This window comes from Aristolochia californica, unplaced genomic scaffold, assembly GCF_029961685.1.
Source record: "Aristolochia californica isolate CCGP_79_NKW_82.1479 unplaced genomic scaffold, dmAriCali1.0.hap1 SCAF_15, whole genome shotgun sequence".
In the NCBI taxonomy this organism is placed as follows: domain Eukaryota; kingdom Viridiplantae; phylum Streptophyta; class Magnoliopsida; order Piperales; family Aristolochiaceae; genus Aristolochia; species Aristolochia californica.
This window is the reverse complement of record NW_027181826.1, coordinates 1,355,419-1,378,700: the sequence shown is the minus strand read 5'-3', so window position 1 is coordinate 1,378,700 and position 23,282 is coordinate 1,355,419. Positions and strand designations below refer to the sequence as shown.

The 23,282-nt window shown below is 35.8% G+C and overlaps 2 protein-coding genes across 2 annotated transcripts; both read right to left on the bottom strand.

Annotated features, from left to right (window-relative positions):
* Positions 1-10,543: 10,543 nt before the first annotated feature.
* LOC137951879 (cytochrome P450 CYP82D47-like) lies at positions 10,544-12,342 on the bottom strand. The gene is made up of 2 exons (XM_068798847.1): positions 11,388-12,342; positions 10,544-11,292 (listed from the first exon to the last, which is right to left on the bottom strand). Exons 1-2 carry the CDS (start codon positions 12,318-12,320, stop codon positions 10,669-10,671), a joined length of 1,557 nt encoding a protein of 518 aa, XP_068654948.1. The 5' UTR covers positions 12,321-12,342; the 3' UTR covers positions 10,544-10,668.
* A 5,444-nt stretch (positions 12,343-17,786) lies between these two features.
* LOC137951788 (xanthotoxin 5-hydroxylase CYP82C4-like) lies at positions 17,787-19,809 on the bottom strand. Its single transcript, XM_068798698.1, has 2 exons — positions 18,788-19,809; positions 17,787-18,665 (listed from the first exon to the last, which is right to left on the bottom strand). The coding sequence occupies exons 1-2, from the start codon at positions 19,718-19,720 to the stop codon at positions 18,159-18,161; spliced, it is 1,440 nt and encodes a 479-aa protein (XP_068654799.1). The 5' UTR covers positions 19,721-19,809; the 3' UTR covers positions 17,787-18,158.
* Positions 19,810-23,282: the final 3,473 nt, after the last annotated feature.

Genomic DNA, 23,282 nt, shown 5'->3' with positions numbered 1-23,282 from the left:
AAAAAAAATATTTGGTTTATTTGTGGTGTGTGAATTTTTGTCTCTATACTTGCATTTTTTATATACTCAAACTCTGCCCACTGAGAAACACCTGGTCCAACAACAAGTAGAGTCCAATTAAAATTTAACTACCTTTGCCATTACAAGGTCTAGGGTTTAGAAGAAGTAAAAGAGAGAAGAGAGCAAAGGAAGCAAGAAAGTGTGTACGAGCTTAAAAGAGGAACTAGGGTTTCTTAGAGGAAAAAAGAGAGCACATCAAGGGCTCTCTTCCACCCCCCCCAAACTTTTTCACAATTACGCCTTATGCCTCCTCCACTTAATTGCATAAAAAGTCTTTCATACTTCTTTAACACTCTCCCTCAAGCTAGCAAAAGAACATCAAATATTCCCAGCTTGGGACACATGTCTGAGAGGGATTTTGTAGCAACAACCTCCACAAAAATATTACTAGTTGTTTCTTGGAGGATATGTATTGCATTGATACAATACTGACTTGTAACTTTTCTTAAACGAAGTGACAATCCATCTCGATGTGTTTAGTCTTTTCATGAAATATAGGGTTGGTTACAATATGAATGGTTGTCTGATTTTTATAGTGAAGCTACATAGGCTTAATTATTTTGAACCCGAGCTCGGTCATGAAAGATTTAAGCCATAATAACTCACTTACTACATGTGTCATAGCTTTGTATTCAAGCTCAACACTTGACCTTGCCACAACAGTCTGTTTCTTGCTTCTCCATGTGACCTATTTACCTCCTACAGTCATACAGTACCCAGACTTTCAATCATCAGAAGAACTTGCCCAATCAACATTTGCAAGCCCCTCAATATCAGTATATCCATGGGATTTACACAATAATCCTTAACCTGATTTTTTCTTCAAATATCGAAGAATTCTCTCTGAAGCCATCTAGTGTGACTACTAAGGGCGATGCATGAATTGATTGACAACACTAACTGAATACGATATATCTGGTCTCATAACTATGAGACCAGATCAATTTTTCAACCAACTGTTGAAAGCGCCAACATCAACATCATTACCAGCTTCAAAATATAATTGACCATTCGGTTCCTTGGGTGAACCAGTTGGTTTACTTCCAAGCATCCCACTTTCCTTTAAGAGATCGAGTACATATTTTCTCTGTGACAAAACAATGCGGTAACTAGATTGAAGAACTTCTATACCCAAAAAGTATTTGAAAAGCCTTAGATCTTTGGTTTGAAATTCTTTGTTCAAATCCTTAATTTGTTGAATGCCATTATAGTCACTACCAATAATGACAATGTCATCAACATATACAGCCATGAGTATCTTCCCATGTATGGTGTTTTTTGGCAAACACTGAGTGACCATTTCTGCATTGTTTGAACCCAACCTGAGTAACTACAATGGTGAATTTATCAAACCAAACATGAGGAGACTATTTCAGCCCATAAATTACCTTTTTTAATCGATATACCTTCTCCCCCTCAACCACATAACTAGGTGGTTGACTCATATAGATTTCCTCCATCAGATCACCATTTAAAAAGGCATCCTTAACATCCAACTAATGTACAACCCATTTAAATTAGATAATTAAGAACACAAGCTGACTTCATCTTTTTGCCATTAGGGAAAAAATTTCACTAGTCAATACCATAAGACTAAGTGTAACCTTTTATCTAACCTTGCTTTATATATGGTCACTATGGCATCAAGATAATACTTGAGTGTATAGACTCACTTGCAACCAACCACCTTTTTTGTTGGTAGAATGAAGGTCTAAGAGTAGTGGTATGAGGTTATTTACGAAAGGTAATAGGTCTAGTGTCATAAGGTGGTCCAAACTGAATTGGAGAAGAGGAAGGAGAAATTACCTCAGGGACATTAAAAGGCTCCACAGGTGGGTGTTTGGCAGTTGGAGAGAGAGGAATCTCAGGTGGCTACTCATCATGTGGAAGTTGTTGATCCATTGGTACATTAGGCTTGGACATCCCTGTAGAAGGTGTAAAATTGGGAGGAAAACTAATTGAGAAATATGACTCATCTTTAAAGAATGTTACATCGTTTGAAACAAAGGTTTGCCTTAGAACTAGTGAATAACAAACATACCCCTTTTGACATTTGGAATACCCAAAAAAGATACACTTAACCGCCTTAGGAGTAAATTTATTTCGATGGGAACCCAAATTGTGAACAAAGGTGTAGCCAAAAACTTGAGCTGGCAAAGGAAAAGAAGATGAATCATGGAACAACTTGAAAAAAGGTTTTTGGCCATGTAGAATACTAGAGGGCATGCGGTTAATTAAAAAAGAAGCAATGAGAACCATGTATGGCCAATACAATTGAGGGTCATTCATAACAAACATAATTGTTCTACCCATTGCAACAATATATCTATTTTTTTCTTTAAGATACACCATTCTTTTAGGATGTATAAACACACAAATGTTGATGGATAATACCCATTTTATTGACATAGGGTTTGAAACTAGGAAGAAAAGTACTCTTTGGCATTGTCTGACCTAAAAATTGACAACGGATATGGATTTTTTTTCTAGAACTGAGTTTCTACCATGACACAAAATGAATAAAAGATGGTAAATACTTCAACTCAATCTTTTATCAAATATAACCAAGTAATTATTGTATGATCATCTAAAAAAATATCAAAATACTTATACCGAGTGTTGGATTTAGGATCCCATGATAATTAATGTAAACTGACCAATCGAAGTAAAGAAGAAACTAGAGAGAAAGAAGAGAGAAGAGACAATAAAGAAGAAAAAGAGAAAGAGAAGGAGAGAGGGACGACTGTTTGGAAAATTTTTGAGAAAGTGGGAAAGAGGATTAGGGTTGTGAGTGGCGTGCCTAATCCTCTCCCTTAACATCTATTTATAATAGCAAAGGTGTTATAATTACATAAATGCCCTTTACCCTAAGAAGGATGGAAAAAGGACAAGAAAGAAAGAGATTTTACACCAATACCACTATATGTAAATTAAATTTTCTAACACTCCCCCTCAAGCAGGGGGGGGGGGAGGGGGGGAATGTCGTAGATGCCCAACTTGGTTCATATAGTGGGTTGAATCTTGAATGTGATTGGCTTTGTAAGGATATCTATAACCTACACTGAGATGAAACATGTCTGAGAGATATAATGCCTGTTGTAATTTTTCTCATATGAAGTGGCTATCTACCTCAATATGTTTTGTTCTCTCGTGGAAGATTGGATTAGAAGAAATGTGGATGGTTGCTTGGTTGCCACAATGAAGTTCTATAGATGCTTCTTTGTAGAATCCTAATCGTGGAACCCTAATTCAGTCAAGAGATATTTGATCCATAGAAGTTCACTAACTTCATAGGCCATAATTCTATATTCTTCCTCGGCACTGGACCTTACAAAAATATTCTAATTTTTACACTTCCATATGACCAAATTTCCTTTGACTAAAGTGTAATAACCAGAGGTGGTTTCCTTGTTATGAGGTGGTCCAGCCCAATCTGAATGCACAAAACCTTCAATTGAAGTGACCGTGACATTTATATAAGATTCCCTTGCCTGGAGCTCTTTTCAAATATCTAAGAATTTTCTCCACAATTTGACAATGAGTAAGCTACGGTCCATGGATGTACTGACTAACCACATTGACTAGCGAGATAAATAAGTTTTCCCACCAGCCTCTAATATTTACCCACATCAACATCTTTGCAGGAGCCTGCACATAAATTTGTATTAGCATCTATAGGGGTATCGGTCGATCGACATCCTATCATTCATGTATCCTCAAGTAGATCAAGAACGTATTTTATTCGAGATAGGACAATTCAATACTTAGACACGAAGATTCCATACCCATAAAATATTTAAGAAGTCCAAGATTTTTTATTTTGAATTCACTACATATCTTATACTTGACTTCCTTTATGTTGTCTGTATCACTATCAGTCAAAACAATATTGTCCACATAAGCTGCCAATAATACACTTTCCTTTGGTATTCTTTAAAAATACTGAATGATCTACTAAGCACATGTTAAACCCAAATCAAAGCATCACTTGTCAAACCAAGCATGGGGAGATTGTTTTAAGCCATACAAAGATTTTTTTTTAATCCACACCCCAACTCCCCCTCAACCATAAATCTAGGTGGTTGATGCATATAAATCTTCTCCTTAATGTCACCATTTAGGAAAGCATTCTTCACATAAATTTGATATACCGATCAAGAAGAATTTGCAGTAAGTGATAACAAAATACGTACCAAATTTAACTTGGCCATAAGGGAGAAAGTTTCCTTGTGGTCCACTCCATAACACTGAGAGTAATCCTCCACTACTAGATGGGCTTTGAGATGGGTCATCGAACCATCTAGATTATGCTTAACATCAAAGACCCATTTACAACCCACAAATTTCTTACTGGGAGGAAGTGGAGCCAAGGTCTAATTGTGATTCTCATATAAAGTAGTCATTCTTCCATTGCTGCCTTCTATCCTGGATGTCTCAGGGCTTCCTGATATGACTAAGCAATATACACAGATGAAATAGATGTAAGAAAATGGCAACAAGAAGGAGACAAACAATGGTGAGAAATAAAATTAGATGTACGGTGAGAGGTAGAGGGCCTAGTACAAGCCCGAGGTTGTTTGCAGAGAGCAGTGGGACTAGTATAAAAAAGGTGGACCAAAAACAGGAGGAGAAGAAGGAAAAATTACCTTAGAAGGATCCGTAGACTCCATAGGTGTAGAATCGGCTGATTCCTCGAGAGGTAGAGAGATATCTGCATCAATGGGCACAATAGGCTTGCGGGCTGCAGAAATTGAAGAAAGACCCGGAGGAACATCCTTAGAGGAATAAAAAGATTTGTCTTCATAGAAGGTTACATCCTTGGAGACAGACAATTTACGAAGAGAGGGTTATAACTAACGTATCCTTTTTGGGTGTGAGAGTAGCCCAAAAAGATATATTTAATAGCCCTCAGATCTAACTTATTGTTATGTGGGTAAGTGACATGTACGAAACAAGCACAACCAAATACCTTCATCTTCACCCAGAAATAGTAAGGAATATGGGGACTGGTTACTAAGTACGGAGGATGACAATCTATTAATGAGAAAACAAGTTGTGAGAATGACATATGGCCAATATAAATAGGGCACATTCATAGAGTAAAGAAAGCACGAGCCACCTCAAGAAGATGTTGGTTCTTTCTTTCAGCTATACCTTTCTGTTGAGCGGTGTAAGCACTTGATGTTTGATAAATAATGTCATTATCCTTACATAAGGTTTGAAACTCTCGTGACATATATTCTTTGCCAATATCAAAGCGAAGTACTTGTAATTCGTGACTCAATTGATTTGAGACCATGGCATAAAATAATTTAAAAATAGAAAGAATTTCAGATCTATCCTTGAGTAAAAATAGTCATGTTCCTGTAGTGAAATCATCAACAAATGTAATAAAATACTTAGTTTGAGAAATATTTGAAATACTCAAGGGTCTTCATACATTATAATGGACCAAGGAAAAGGGAGCAATACCTTTAGGTTCAACTTGAGGGGAGTAAGTAGTTATTTAGTGTTTGCTCAATTAACATATCTCACAATTCAAATGTGAAAGAGACGTTAAAGACGAAAAAAGGTGCTTGAATGACAATAATGATGGATGCCCTAATCTGTTGTGCCATTATTGTGCCTTTGTATGAGAAATAGAAGTAGTAGTCACTTGAGGCAAATTTAAATAATAGAAACCCCCTTTTTCATGGCCTCCGCCAATAACCTGTTTCGTCACCAGATCCTAAAAAACACAAGAAGAAGGGGGAAAAGTAATGGAACAATCAAACAACTTTGTTAATTGGATGACATATAATAAATTCAATGGAAACTGAGAAATAAAAATGACATAAGGTGAAGTGTAGGTGTAGCGGTGGTGGATCCCATCCCACGGATCTTGGTCTGGGATCCATTTGCTACGGTAACAAATTTATCGGGTAGACATGGAGAAAAAGAATGTAAAAGACTTACATTACCTGTGAGATACTCGGAGGACCCAAAGTCAATTATCCAAGATGAGAGAAAGGAAGTGGCAAAAATCATACCTGAGACAGTAGTAGCAACAACAATAGTGGAGGAAGATGTGGATGAGGGTATCATCAAAGTTTTCAACCTCTATAGTAGCTCAAAGTCATCATCTAAGATTGTTTTCGTCCTTTTTGTGACTCGGTTTTCTCTTCATTTATTTCACCTTTGTTAATCGAGTCTTGATTGGCAATAGCCCAATCCGGCTTGCCATGAAGTTTCCAACAAGAATCTACTACATGATTTAATCCTCCATAGTAAGTGCACACTCGGTTATTAGTCCTCGAAGATCTTGGACAAGCTCTACCACCTCTAGAATTTCTACCACAACCTCTATTGGTTGAATTTGTACACTTGTTACCAGAGTACATGGCAGAAGATATTTCAACATGAGGAGTGGAAGTGGGGTCTAGAATCCTAAGCAATGTGGCACTTATATCATCAAAGGATGGAAGCGTTGTGGTACTGAGAAACTATGATTTAGCCACCTCTAGATACAACTTAATATTAGCCAAACAAATAGCAGCTGCTAAAGCTTCCCACTGCTTTTCCTAAACTGAGATATCAATAGAGTAAGGTTGAACAATTTTCCACTTCTGAATAAGCCCTCTAAATTAGGCCAAATACTCATGCAAATTCTCCCCTTGTTTCGTATTAAACATAGTCTAAAATACATCATACAACTTTTGCAAGTTCTTGGTACTAGAGTATAATTTTGCATAAATGTCCCATATTTTCTTAGTTGTTTTAAGGTGGACAAAATTATTTGTCACATACTCTTTCGTACTATTTATTAAACAACTGATAACAAGAGTGTCATCCTTGAGTTATTTTGTGTAAGAGCTATCTTCCTCGTCTACAAATGGAGCTGGTTTGGTTGTGTCCTAAGAGATTTCGAGTGATAAAGAACCTCTTAATTGATTGTGACCAACTCAAATAGTTTGGTTACCCTATTAAGGGTATAGTAATGCTCTTAAGCTAATCACTTTTACGAGCCATATTTACATAATCCTCAGCCATCAACTAATCAATAACCAACTCTTACATGCACGATATCAACCAAGAGAGAGAGAGAGAGAGAGAGAGAGAGACGTCAAACCGAGGCTTAATCAGTAAATAAACTCAATCATGCGCTTAAACAAGAATCAAATTACTCCACGTTCTGGCCCATATCATCTAGAATAAATCTCATATCTTCTTTAATCAAGAAATAATCTCAATAGTCAAATTAAATCATAGAAGTTCTTGCTAAAAATCAGGATCTTCCCAAAGAAGGAAACTTTCCTTCTTGATCTTATGCACCACTTGTATTAAGGATCACAATCTTTGACTTCCCTTTTTATCTCAGTTATTTTAAGTAGGTAATCCCACAATATAATTCAATATAGACAGGTTTAAAATATTTCTGAATCCAACAATTTTTTTTCCAAAAACAAAATCTTCTTGTGTCAATCAAGAAACTATCATTGGAGAGAAAATCAGCAAGGTAGCCATGAAAACCAGTCCTCTAGAGACTCCAAGGAACTCAACCATGATATTGAACATAATAACTCATAGTTACAGCAGAAAAATAATAAGGCTTGATCCAAAATGTAATTTTCCAAAGATTCAAAACAACAAAAAGGTATAAACTACTCCTATATCGAACTCACATGAGTTTGAGAAAAATGAATTCAGAAATCATATGCCACATAAGATTTAGCAATACTTAATCTCTTATCCAAATAGGACGAGCATGCTCATTCATCAACCTTTATTTTAAGATCAAAGATTAGTAAACATCTCAACAAAAGAGAGAGAAAAGAACCACTTATCTTTGAATGAGGCTGAGTACTTCAACTTTGTTCCCTGCTTCGCCAAAAAAAATCAAACGTGAAGGTTGACGAAAAAAATCAATTGAACACCACCTTAACCTCAGGATCCTAAACCCATAACTTTTATACTATGATGGGTTTAACCGATCAGTCAAGGTAAAGAAGAAACCAGAGAGAAAGAAGAAGAGAGAAGAAAGAGAGAAGAAAGAGAGAGAGGAGTAAAGGACGACTGTTTAGAGAGAGTTTGAGAAAGTGGGAATGATGATTAGGGTTGTAATTGGCGTACCTAATCCTTCTCCTTAACATCTATTTATAATAGTAAAAGTATTACAATTACATCAATGCCCTTTACCCTAAGAAGTGTTGAAAAGGGACAGAAACAAAGAGATTTTGCATCAATACCTCTATATGTAAATTACATTTTCCAACACTTTACCTCAAACTAGGGGAGAGAAAATTTCATAGATATCCAACTTGGCTCATATAGTGGTTTGAATCTTGGATGTAACCAGCTTTGTAAGGATATCTGTAACTTGCCCTTGAGATAAAACATATATGAGAGATATATTATCTGCTTGTAATTTTTCTCGTATGAAGTGGAAGTCTACCTTCATTGTGCTTTATTCTCTCATAGAAGATTGGATTGGAAGCAATATGGATGGCTACTTGGTTGTCACAATGAAGTTCCATAGATGCTTCTTTGTCGAACCCTAATTTAGTCATGAGAGATTTGAACCATAGAAGCTCACTAACTGCATGAGCCATACCTCTGTATTCTTCCTTGGCACTAGACCTTGCAACAACATTCAATTTTTTACTCTTCCAAGTGACCAAATTTCCTCCAAGTAAAGTGCAATAACCAAAGGTGGATTTCCTGTCATTAGGTGATCCAATCTAATCTGCATACGCAAAACCTGCAATGTTGTTGATTTTCATGACTACATGGATATGGTGGACGTAAAATACTAGTAATTGAAAGAAGTAAAAAAAAATAATAATATGGGTGGGCCAACTCTGAATAATCTACTGAGACATCAAGATAGAAATTCTGAACAACCACACTACGAGTCCTGAAAATCAATGCTTTGGTACCATATTGATTTTTAGGACTCCATGGATTTAGCTCAAAGAGAAAAGGAGAGACGAAATATTGGGAGAAAACAAGAGGAAGAAAGAGGTTATAGACTTGTGTCCTAACCTCCCCCCGAGGCTCAATTTATAGATGAATAATATTACACTATTATAATAATACCCTTGAAACTTAAACTAATTAGATACGTATCATCTTTATGAGATGACTCTTTATTTACTATCATGCCATCACTTGTTGGCCTGTGGGCCTTCTCTTTGGTTTGTGGGCTTGATCCCATCTTCCACCTCTCTTGGACGTGTGGACCTTCATTTGTTTTGTTGGCTTGAACCCATCTTCTAACACACTTGGACATGTGGGTTTGGGCCCATCTTCCAACAAATGTTGAAGTAATAATGACATTTATATAAGATACCCTTGCCTGAAGCTCTTTCAAATATATGAGAATTCTCTCCAAAACTTGCCAATGAGTAAGTTGTGGTCTATGCATATATTGACTAACCATACTTAGTGCATATGATATGTCTGGTTTGATCACAGTGAGATAAATATGTTTTCCCACTAGTTTCTGATATTAACCCATATCAACATCTTCACCTGAGCCTACACATAACTTTGTATTAACATCCATGGGGGTATCAACCTGTCGACATTCCATCATTCCTATATCCTCAAGAATATCAAGAAATAATTAAAATAATTAAATTCAACACTATATAAAACACAACACAAATTGTAGAGAAATTTTAATAAGTAAATCAACTGAAATATTTTACACACTATTGTTAGATGGGTTCACATCTAATATGAGTATCCTTGGATTCTTACTCTTTTAGTTGATTCTCTTCTTCTTCATCCATATCATTTTCTTCCTCTTGTCCATCCTCATTTTCTTCATCTTCATCTTCCTTTTCTTCCTAACTTAGCTAGCCATTGGGGATGGGCCTTAGACCCACCTTTCACAATATGTAGATGAAATGCATCATCGGCAAATAAACACAAAAACCCTTAAAAAAGAAGGATCCATGCAAAGGCAAATATGCTAAACCTTGACACCACATCCACATTAAAATATGGATGCCATATTGATTTGGAGCATCGTAACATTGAACTACCTTTTCTTTTGTTTCCATAAATTAAAAGAAAATTCAATTGTGATACTTTTGCCTCATCTTTCATAAAAAAAAAAACCACCACTAAAAGACAAAGAAATTGTCTCTTTTTCACATTGGTTTGTCTTCATACAAGGAAGTCATTGTGGCTAGTCATGAGGTTCGCTCATTCGGTGCCTAAAACTATCTCCCACTCTTAGAATCCACTAGTAGACCTAATACAAAGGAATTGGGTCCGCCTTGTGTCGGTTTGGATCGGGCACGTCAAAACACGATATAATCACATTCGCAATTAAACCATTACACATCACTGTAGTGTAAATCCGAAAGTTTGAAAACTATTAAACCATTACACATCACTGTAGTGTAAATCCGAAAGTTTGAAAGCATGAAAGAAGGAAGTTACTATTGCATATGTATTATTTCCTGAATCCATGAAAGAAGGGAGGAAGACAAAGTTGGGAGAAGGAACCCTAAACCAATTACACGATGATAATGGGAAGATAACATAAAGGGAGCTTATTCAAATACAAAGGGACCAAGGAATCATGGGGTGACCATGACAATAAGATGCACACCCATACTAACCATACAAATTAGAGGCTAATCGTGGGGTGAGAATGACATCCAGGGGATCCAGCATAGGCATGGTTGTCCCTGGGCCGCCTCTCATACCCACTCTTTCACCGTCTTGAGTATCTATATCAAACCCATGCAGCAGACGGGCCAGGCTGGAGTGCACAACCTGCAGAGCCGAATTGATCCCTGGACACATCCGCCTCCCACTCCCAAACGGAATAAACTCGAAATGTTTACCTCTCACATCCATATCTCGATGGCTGATGAGAAATCTTGATGGCCGGAACTCTTCTGGCTCTGGCCAAACGCGGGGGTCCCTGTGTATTTTGTAGAGATTGGTTATTATGCGTGTACCCGCTGGCACATGGAATCCACCAATGTTGCAGTCTTCCATGGCTTCGTGGGGTACTGCAAGAGGGGCTGCAGGATAGAGGCGCAGTGATTCCTTCACTATGGCTCGAAGGTACGGCAGGTTTTTGATGTCAGATTCGTCCACAGTCCTATCCTTGCCGATGATGGTGTCAATTTCGTCTTGTGATTTCTTCAACTCATGCCGATGATTGAGTAGTAGCGAGAGTGTCCTTGTTAAGGTGATGAATAATGTGTCTGTTGCTGCTAAAATCAGAGTCTACAAGATTGAAGCCATCATTGATTATTTTCATGAAACCAATAATCAAGAAAGAGGAAATTGAAACAGGTAGGTTCATCAATTAAGAAACATACTAGGGACATCGCCTTGATGTACTTGTCAGAGTCATCGCCGGCATGTGTTTCCGTTCGATCTGCAATGGAAAGCATGACGTCTATGAAGTCTCCGTCATGCGTAGACTCGTCGAGATTTCTCCTCTGCCGATGCTCTTTGACCCAGAGTGACATGATGGAGTCTAACTCTTTGAAGACCCTTTTCATGGCACTGATATGCCCCTTCAAATCAAGCCACTCGAGGAATGGAATTGCATCCGAGGCCACAAAAGCCCCCATTAACACGAAGAAATCACTAATTGCTTGCTTAGTCTGCCTCGCCTCCTCAAGATCTGCGGTGATGTTTGATCCGAAGTACCGCTTCCCTGCAATCATCATCACAATTGTGTTGAAGGTCAAGTCCTGGAACCATTCCTTCATATCCACTTTCACAGGGAGCTTATTGTTCTTCTCCCACAGCGCATGCAAATGTTTGATAGACAGACCGACTTCTGTGGCACGCAAGTGTTTCAGTGATTCCAGACGGTGGGACGAAAGAAGTTCGATGGTGGCGAGCTTTCGTGAGTCTCTCCAGACGGGTCCATAAGGGGCTAGCCCGATCATTGTGTAGTTATAAGCCAGATACTTCCCAGCAGCACCTCTTGGTCTTGTGGCAAGAATTCTATCGTTGGTGCCGAAGCATTCCTTCGCCAAATCCCAGCTACTCACCACCAGAGTGCGATGAACACCCATCCAGATTGTGAACACTGGACCATATTTATCCGCCAGAGCTGCGAAAGTCAGGGCGAGTGGCTCCTTCCCCTGTAACAGAGGAAGATGACCGACTACCAGCCACCGGCCTGCAGGCTCCGGTGGCTGTCGAATTTCGGTCGTCTTACTCGTTCTTCGAACAACCCACAGATTGTAGGTGAAGACTACGGCCAAGAGCCCTACAAACAGCAGAATAGCTTCCATTCCGTCTGCGCCGAGAAGACAATGGCCTCTGTAAACGCTAAGAATAAATAAGCTTGGACGATTGCGGACTTTTTTAACGAGGGCTACAGTCCAGAGAAATCAACAGACAAACGGTTTCACATTAAGGCGGTGTGAGTCAACTCTGACACTAAAAGTACTTACACGTGTAAAAATAACCTTAAGTGGCAGATGAACATTCTTAAGAAATATAACCCCTCTCACTCTTATTCTGCTTATTCTTCCCTCTCACTATGGCATTTGAATATTATAAAATTAAATAATTATTTAAGTAATTTATTTTATTTAATTAATTAATATAAAAAATCATAATTTATATTTTTTATTTATTAATTTAAATAAGTTGAAATTTATCTTAGTTTATTAATAGAACAGATAAATAAAATTATCTTATTAAAAAAATAATCTTTGATATTTACCTACATCAACATCTTCACTAGAGCCTACACATAATTTTGTATTAGTATCTATAGGAGTATCGGTCGGTCGACATCATCCCATCATTCCTATATCCTCAAGTAGATAAAAAAATAATTAAAATAATTAAATGCAATACTATATAAAACACAACTCAAATTGTAGAGAAATTTTAATAAGTAAATCAAATGAAATATTTTACACACTATTATTAGATGGGTTCCTTGAATTCTTCCTTCTTTAGTTGATTCTCTTCATCTTCTTCTTAACTTAGCTAGTCATTGGGGATGGACCTTGGACCTACCTTTCACAATATATAGATGAAATACCTTGAAAAAAAAAGGATCCATGCAAGACAAATGTGAAAAACCTTGACACTCACGTCCTTATTAAAATATGATGTTGGGCATCGTAACATTGAAAACACCCGTATCTATTGAGTTCATAAGTTAAAAGAAAAATCAATTGTGATGCCTCACCTTTTATAAAAAACCACCACTAAAAGGCAAAGAAATAGTCTCTTTGCACATTGGTTTGTCATCATACAAGGAGATCCTTATGGCTCACATGAATAACCATGTGGCTCCATCATCCAATTCCAAAAACTAGCTACCACTCTTAGTACCCGCTAGCTAGCAGACACAAAAGAATGGAATTAGGTCTGCTTTGTGTTGGTCCTGATCTAGCACATGGATACACGATTCAATCACATTCCTAATTCTAGATTTCTATCAATAATCTACAACCTATTTTTAGAATCCGCTTTGCAATTCACTCCACCCTCCAAGTTCACTCCACCCTCCAAGACTTACACCACCTATATGGACTAGATTCGATGTGTGATGTAAAAAATGGATTTAACCCAAATTGGTCTAGTTTTAGTTCAAATGAAAATCAATCCGGTTCACCAAAATTTTCTTCAATTTTACCCAAATTTTAACATTTGATTTCTAAAAAATTAATTATTTATTTATTTATTTATTATCCTTTTACATGATCCTTTCCATTTTCAATAAATAATTGTAATCCATATTTTACATTTCTATCATGTCACCGTCGCTGCCTCTACCGCCGTTGGTCTCAATTCGTCGCCTCCAGCCGGCGCCGGAACACAGAACTCCCCTCGCGCTTCCATCAGCCTTCTCTGGTTGCTGATTTGCCACTGAAATCGGTACGCCCCGCTGCTCCACCCCCTTGGTTGTCTGAGCAGATGGGATACCTAAGTTGAGGGGGAAATTAATTTTCCCCCTCAACGCACCTTTCAGCACAACAAGCAAACTCGCACGTGCGACAAAAAAAATTATTAAAAAAAACTCATTGAAGAACCTCTTCATCCCATTCGAACGATGAGATTCTGTCTGCTTCAGCTGTTACAAATGCCGCTGCTCTTCCTCATCTCTTCACTGGACGATGCGATTTCGTCTGCCCCCAGTCGCTGCCCTTCCATCGGACGTGTTGGAAGATAGGGCCCAAGCCCACATGACCAAAAAAGGTCTACATATCCAAGTGTGTTGGAAGATGGGCTCAAACCTATATGACCAAGGAAGGCCCAAACATCCAAGATATATAGAAGACGGGTTCAAAGCCCACATATCAAGGAGAAGGCCCATAGGCCCACATACAATGATGGTAGGATGGTAAATAAAGAGTCATCTCAGAAAGATGACATCGATGTAATTAGGTTAAAGTTCCTAGGTTAAAACCCTAAACCCTAAACCCTAAGTTCAAGGGTATTATTATAATACAGTAGTTTCATTAATCTATAAAAAGAACTTCAGGGGGAGGGTTAGGATCATCAAGTGCATAACCTCTTCTTCCTCTGGTTTTCTCCCAATTTGTCTCTCTCCCTTTTTCTCCATGAGCTATATCTTTGGAGTCCTGAAAATCAAGATTGGACTCTCCTCTCGGAGTTTCATCTTGTGGGGGCAGGATAAAGATAAAGATAAAATGTGATTGAATTAGAAATAAACTCAAATTGTAGAGTTATAATTAACTACTATTTCTGTTGTAATTCTATAAATAGTGTATACCTAATCAATGATAATCACGACAATATTATTTTACATTCATATATTCTACACTTCCCCCTCTCTATAATGAGAATAGAAAAGACGTAGGCTGGTTGGGTATTTGTCTTTGCAAACTAATAACACTAAGTTAGCAGTTTCAAACCCTTCCAAAAAAAATAATCATATGTCTCCTATGCAATGAATAGTCAGATTATGGAACCGATCCTCGAGTCCGTTCAATGAATATAAAAGCTAGTTATGCTTTTGACATGGTTTTTGGAGTTGTTTCAATGAATGACATTTTTGTGCCACTGTTGGTTGTCGTTATAATAAGTGATGCATTTATTACAATGTTTTTTTATCATTGCAATATGATTTTTAAAATTTATTTTTTCGATGACTTTTATATTTTTTAAGATATATTTTTTATGGTTTTATTGTTGTTGTAGTAATTGTTGTTGTTGTTTTTTTCACAACAACATATATTGTTGTCACAATAAGTGTTTTCTTTCTTTGTTTGGACATCTCTCAACAAACTCCACTAATAGTAGAAAAAATTTATACTTGTCATAATAAGTATTTTTTAAAGATTTTTAGGTCATCACTATTGGTGTTATTATTATGGTAACGTTTTCCTTTCTAATGGTTTTATTTGTTGTCACAATAAACTTTTTAATGATTTTTCTAGTTGCTATCAAATAATCATCAAAAATCAAGTTTCTTCCATTTGTGTGTGTGTCATCACAATAAGTTTTCTCAATGGAAATTTTCATCGACTATATCCCATTGACAAAGGTTTTTTTTTTTTTGTTACAAAGTATTACTCAAACAAAAATTACAACAATTGCCTTCGAAATTTTTAGCAAAAAAAATTTCCAATTTTTTGAAAAGTATTGATCAAAGAAAATATATACCAACATTAATTTTTTAATAAAACATTTTCCAAAGTAATTTCCACAATAAAATATATTTTTTATTTTTCAATAATTATATTACGACAAAAATTTCACCATAAATAATATTTTATTTTAAAAAATTGGTGTGGAATATTTTTCTGATAATTACTTTTTTTATTGAAAGTATTTCTAGAAAAAAATGTTGATAACTATTTTTTTATTTTTAAAAATTATTTCATGGAAAAAATCTATTGATTGCCTTATTAAAAATATTTTATTTTAAAAGTACGAAAAATATGTTTGTTATTTTTTTTTTAATATTTTAATGTTTACTTATTAAAAATCTAAAAATATATAAAATACTAATATGAATAAAAACGGACAAAGTACAACACCAAAAATAAAAAAAAACTAAAACATAGAAATGATATGTAGGAGAGTCATGCTTTGAGGACGAGTTGCTTGGGTGTGAAAACGATGTACCAATATCTAAAGTACGAGTATGCTACAAGCAACCATATATTGGATCATTTGACTCATTTGAGTCTGAAGCTGACTCATAGCAAACATCATATATATCAACTCTTGCTTTGTATCTATTAAACTCCTTCCTTGTATTTGGTATCATTGTATTCACCTTATTCAAGTTGATTGGTTTGTCTGAAGTAGTACTATGTTAACTCATCCCAAGCTATGGGAAGATGGGGTGCACCAAAACCTATCTCCTTCTCATAGCCAATTCTAACACACAACACCCACCCTAGTTGCTATCTTGTCATAGTTCGGTTTGCACCTATTGCTTGAGTTGTTATCATTATCTTCTAAATGTCTTGCTATTAAAGTTGGACGTTTAAATATAATTTTTATAAAATTATTTAAAAAATAAAATAAAGTGAGGAACAAATTCTACCAACAGGTGAAACTCGATATGAATGTCACATATAATAATGTTAGATAATATACAAATCTAGGAAGAAATAAGTGAGACCAATATCATACATACCAATCCTCCACATAAACCCCGTGATAGGGGTTCAATATCACTTCTTATAGGTCCTCAAACTACTGGAACCATTGGTGCATCTTACTATGTGTCACCATAACAATCTACTTACTAACGTATCTAACCAATGTGTCACCATAACAATCTACTTGAAAGCTCTGTTACATAAAATAAATGATACCAAACATAATTAACATATCAAAATACTAATACACACAAAACAGGAAATGAATGTTATTGAAAGGTTCGACAAGGATAAAGCTAGAGGGAGCTGAATAGGTTTATCAGATTTTATGGTCAGTTTGTATCTTTGTCACATAGATAGTAATTAAAATACAAATAAGACAAGTTGAATTTCCTCTCATTCTCAGTTCAACTTAATAGGAGATGTTAATTCTGAATATATTTTTTTTTGTAATTTATTTTTAACCAAGTTATTCAATAAATAGAAAATCAATCCAAAGATTGATTTGCCTTGACTATCAAATATCAAAATAAAATTTCTTTATTAGCTAAATTATTCAAATCAAAGAATTAACTGTATAATTCCAGGAAATTCAATTCCTTGATTAACAATTTGAATAATCTCTTCTTTACCTAATAAATAGGCATTTGATTGATTAAAAAATCACTTGATTCAATGAATTTTCTCTCACTTTTCTTTTGTGGTCCCGAAAATTCTAAACAACCACAAAATCAATGCTTTGGTACAATGTTGATTTTTAGTACTCCATGGATTTAGCTCATGGAGACAAGGAGATACGACATATTGGGAGAAAACGGGAGGAAAAAAGAAGTTATGGACTTGTGTCCTAACCCTCCTCCTGATGCTCAATTTATAGATGAATAAGATTACACTATTATAATAATACCCCTTGAAACTTAAACTAATTATATCAATGTCATCTTTATGATATGACTATTCATTTACTACCATGCCATCACTTGTGGGCCTATGGGCTTGAGCCCATATTCCACCTCTCTTGGATGTGTGGGCCTTCTTTGGTTTTGTGGGTTTGATCCTATCTTCACCGGAGCCTACACATAACTTTGTATTAGCATCCATGGGGGTATCAACCCGTTAACATCCCATCATTCCTGTATCCTCAAGTAGATCAAGAAATAATTAAAATAATTAAATATAATACTATATAAAATACAACTCAAATTGTAGAGAAATTTTACTAAGTAAATCAACCAAAATATTTTACACATTATTGTTAGATGGGTTCACATCTAATATGACTATCCTTGGATTCTTCCTCCTATAGTTGATTCTCTTCTTCTTCATCCATATCATTGTCTTCCTCTTCCCCATCCGCCTTTCTTCATCTTCATCTTCCTGACAAATTACATGCAACAATAGATGCATACCCATACTAACCGTACAAATTAGAGACTAATCGTGGGGTGAGAATGACATCCAGGTGATCCAGCATACGCATGGTTGTCCCTGGGCCGCGTCTCATACCCACTCTTTCACCGTCTTGAGAATCTATATTGAACCCATGCAACAGACGGGCCAGGCTGAAGTGCACAACCTACAGAGCCCAAGTGATCCCGGACACATCTGCCTCCCACTCCCAAACGGAACGAACTCGAAATGTTTACCTCTCACATCCATATCTCGATGGCTGGTGAGAAATCTGGATGGGCGGAACTCTTCTGGCTCTAGCCAAACGCGGGGGTCCCTATGCAGTTTGTAGAGATTGGCTATTATGCGAGTGCCCGCTGGGACATGGAATCCACCAATGTTGCAGTCTTCCATGGCTTCGTGGGGTAGTGCTAGAGGACCTGCAGGATAGAGACGCAGCGATTCTTTCACTATGGCTCGAAGGTAAGGCAGGTTTTCGATGTCTGATTCGTTCACAATCTTGGCCTTGCTGACGATGGTATCAAGTTCATCCTGCACTTTCTTCAACTCATTCCGATGATTGAGTAGTAGCGAGAGTGTCCATATTAAGGTGACGAATGATGTGTCTGTTGCTGCTGTAATCAGAGCCTACAAGATTGAAGCCATCATTGGTTATTTTCATGAAAGCGAAAGATCTTATACAGCATAGAAATACAGTAATCAAGAAAGAAGAAATTTAAACAGGTCGCTTCATCAATTAAGAAACATACAAGGGACATCGCCTTGATGTAGTTGTCAGAGTCATCGCCGGCATGTGTTTCCGTTCGATCTGTGAAGGAAAGCATGGCGTCTATGAAGTCTCCGTCATTCTTAGACTTGTCGAGATTTCTCCTCTGCCGATGCTCTTTGACCCAGAGTGACATGATGCAGTCTAACTCCTTGGAGACCCTTTTCATGGCACAGATGTGCCCCTTCAAATCAAGCCACTCGAGGAATGGAACTGCATCCGAGGCCACAAAAGCCCCCATTAACACGGCGAATTTTCTAATTGCTTGCTTGGCCCGTCTCGCCTCCTCAAGATCTGTGGTGATGTTCGATCCGAAGTACCGCTTCCCTGCGATCATCATCACAATTGTGTTGAAGATCAAGTCCTGGAACCATTCCTTCATATCCACTTTCACTGGGAGCTTATTGTTCTCCTCCCACAGCTCATGCAAATGTTTGATAGACAGACCGACTTCTGTAGCACGCAAGTGCTTCAGTGAGTCCAGACGATGGGACGAAAGAAGTTCGATGGTGGCGAGCTTTCGTGAGTCTCTCCAGAAGGGTCCATAAGGGGCTAGCCCGAACATTGTGTGGTTGTAACCCAGATACTTCCCAGCAGCACCTCTTGGTCTTGTCGCAAGAATTTTATCGTTGGTGCCGAAGCATTCCTTCACCAACTCCCAGCTACTCACCACCAGAGTGCGATGAACACCCATCCAGATTGTGAACACTGGACCAAATTTATCCGCCAGAGCTGCGAAAGTCAGGGCGAGTGGCTCCTTCCCCTGTAACAGAGGAAGATGACCGACTACCGGCCACCGGCCTGCAGGCTCCGGTGGCTGTCGAATTCTGGTCGTCTTACTCGTTCTTCGAACAACCCACAGATTGTAGGTGAAGATAACGGCCAAGAGCCCTACAAACAGCAGAATAGCTTCCATTCCGTCTGCGCCGAGAAGACAATGGCCTCTCTAAAAGCTTAGAATAATTAAGCTTGGACGATTGCAGACCATTATTCAATGACAGCTGAGAATAAGTAAGCTTAGACGATCGTCCTTCTCTGCTTTGGTCCATTATTGCGAGAGAAATTGACAGAAACGGTTTCACATTTAAGAATCTTGTCGATTACTCACCACTTGGATATCCTTTACGTGTGGCATCCAAGTGGAAAACTGACCAGGACTTGGCCCAATAGTTTACATTGCTTTTTCTCTCATCTGTGAGAGGCATCAAATCAATCAAACAACGATTCCATAGAAGAACCTCATGCCATTCATTTCAGCCTACATAATAACATTTTCCAAATGTTTAATGGTTTATAAAAGTTAGGGAATTTTACCAAAATACCGGTTTTAAACAACTTATTTATGAAAATAACGAAGACCACAAATTATTTACAAAACTACCGAACTTTGACTGGTCCACCGTATATGTGGACAGTCAAAGGTGACACGTAAGCTTTGACTGCTTACGTGTCGCTCCATCATTAGAGCGATGCTGTAGATGAACACATAGACTGCCATATCATTATTATTGACACGTCATTTGTCACGTCATTACATGATAAACTTTTGAATAAATTTTAAAAAAATTAAAAAATCACATACACTTTTTATTACCTTATATCTAAAATAAAAAATTATTTTAAAAAATTAATAAACAATTAAAAAATTAACTCTTACTTATTTAACACCATTTAATATCAATTAAAATATTTATTAATTAAAAAAATTATCGTTATACTTTTTATTTCTTCATATTTTACAAAATAAAATAAAATAAGTAAATTAATTAGATTTAAAATATTTATAAATTAAAAAAATACAAAAAAAATATTTTAGAGTTTAAAAATACAATTTATTTGTATATTTTTATCACCTTATTTATGAAATAATAATATTTAAAAATTTTAAATATTTATAAATTTAAAAAATCTTACTCTTAAGTCTTACCCATATATTATAGATTTAAAATTTTTAAAATTTTTAAAAAAAAATACAAAAAAACTATTTTAGAGTTTAAAAATATAATTTATTTGTATATTTTTATCACCTTATTTATAAAATAATATTTAGAAATTTTAAATATTTATAAATAAAAATAATCTAACTCTTACCCATTTACTATGGATTTAAAATATTTATAAATAATTTTTTTTATTTTTAAGTCTTACCCATATATTATCTATTTAAAATATTTATAAATAGAAAAAAATTTACTCTTAAATCTTACCCATATATTATCCATTTAAAATATTTATAAATTAAAAAAATATACAAAAAAATTGTTTTAGATTTTAAAAATATAATTTATTTGTATACTTTTTATCACCTTATTTACAAAATAATAAATTATTAAAAATATTTTAGATCTAATTAATTTACTTATTTTATTTTATTTTATTTTGTAAAATATGAAGAAATAAAAAATATAACAATAATTTTTTTAATTAATAAATATTTTAATTGATATTAAATGGTGTTAAATAAGTAAGAGTTAATTTTTTAATTGTTTATTAATTTTTTTAAATAATTTTTTATTTTAGATATAAGGTAATAAAAAGTGTATGTGATTTTTTAATTTTTTTAAATTTATTCAAAATTTTATCATGTAATGACGTGGCAAATGACGTGTCAATAATAATGACGTGGCAGTCTATGTGTTCATCTGCAACATCGCTCTGATGATGGAGCGACACGTAAGCAGTCAAAGCTTACGTGTCACCTTTGACTGTCCACATATACGGTGGACCGGTCAAAGTTCGGTAGTTTTGTAAATAATTTATGGTCTTCGTTATTTTCATAAATAAGTTGTTTAAAACCGGTATTTTGGTAAAATTCCCTAAAAGTTATTCTAAAGTTATATAATTAAATGTTATTTATCAGTTTCCTCCGTTTGTGATTTGTTTCTCATAAGATTTTGTTTCCACAATAGTTTTTGATAAGTTTCTTATGGGGGGGGGGGGGGTTAGTCTCCCTAATGGATTTTTGAAGTTCAAGTTCATCAAACATGAAGATCATATCAATCATTAAATGAAGATCATCTTCACACTTGGTGTTAGTGTTGACGATTTCATGTGCACTGGAAAACAGTTTCCAGTGTTAGTGCCCCAACATAAGAAAAACATAAAAAACAAGAGAATCCCTAAACCCTTACATGATATTTAATTACAACATAATCCTTAAACCCCAAATTAGGTAAAACAATCATTATTACTACACGAATAAGTTATTTAATGTATAATTAAATATATTAATATATGTATTAATTTAATTAGATATTTTATTGTGCATTAATATGGTAATTACATGAGCCAATGAAATATGCACATGATTAATTACAAATAATAAATAATAACGTTATAAATAACAAAAACGAAAGTAATATGTTAAGTTATTAATTTATTAATAACATATGTTATACTTTAACCTAAAAATAAATAATTTAAGAGAAAAAATTGATCTAATCATAACTTTAACACACTATATATTTTTACATAATATATTTTACGCATTATTAATTAATAATATATTATCATAAAATTTAAAACCATTGGTTTAATTAACTATAGCAATCGGATAATTATGCCAAAATAATTTATCAAATATTTATTTTAAATAATATTTTAATTATGACTATTAAATCATTATTTTAATATAGTAATTATAAAATAAATATATTAAATAAATAAAATAATTATTTTATAAATAAAAATAATTATTTTTATAAATAAAATTTATAAAATAATAATTTTTATGATGATAGTTTAATTTTTCCTAACTTCGTCGTCTTCCTCAGCAGCAAGCCAACGGGCAACGGCGACAGGCCAATGGGCAAAGCCGATAGAGGCGGCGCTTCGACAGTACACCGAGAGGGAGAAGAGAGGGAGGCCGAGAAGCTCGACCTCCCGTGCTCTGCGACGAAAGTCGAGAGGGAGAGGAGAGGGAGCATGGCCGTTGCTGAGGGAGGAAGGCCTCCCTCCCTCTCCTCTCCCTCTCGACCTCCGTTGCAGAGCCTCTCGATTTCCCCTACTCTACAACGGAGGTTGAGAGGGAGAGGCAGTAGAGAGGGAGACAAGAGAGGGACGGTGGAGACGAGAGAGGGAGCAGAGAGCTCGGGGTTTAGAGAGACGACAGAGGAGCTGCGGGAACGAGACGGTGTGCGCCAGAGAGAGCCCCGCGCGTGAGTCATGTACATAATTCTCAAAATCGAGCGGAAAACACTTTCTGCCATTTACTCTTGGGACATGAACTCCTGAGTCATGGATGATCATGTACATGACATGAAGTTTGGCGCTCCCTAACGACATCAGGACATGAACTAAGTAATGCGCATGAAGATCATGTCCTGAGTTTAACACCCCCCCCATATATGTTTCTATATCTAAATTATTTTCCAAGGCCCCGTTGGTATCCCTTGTTGGAAAATTATATTTCAACAAAACCTAAAAATATTCTTCCTATGATACACATTTTTAAGAAAACTGCAGATAAAATCCTATTA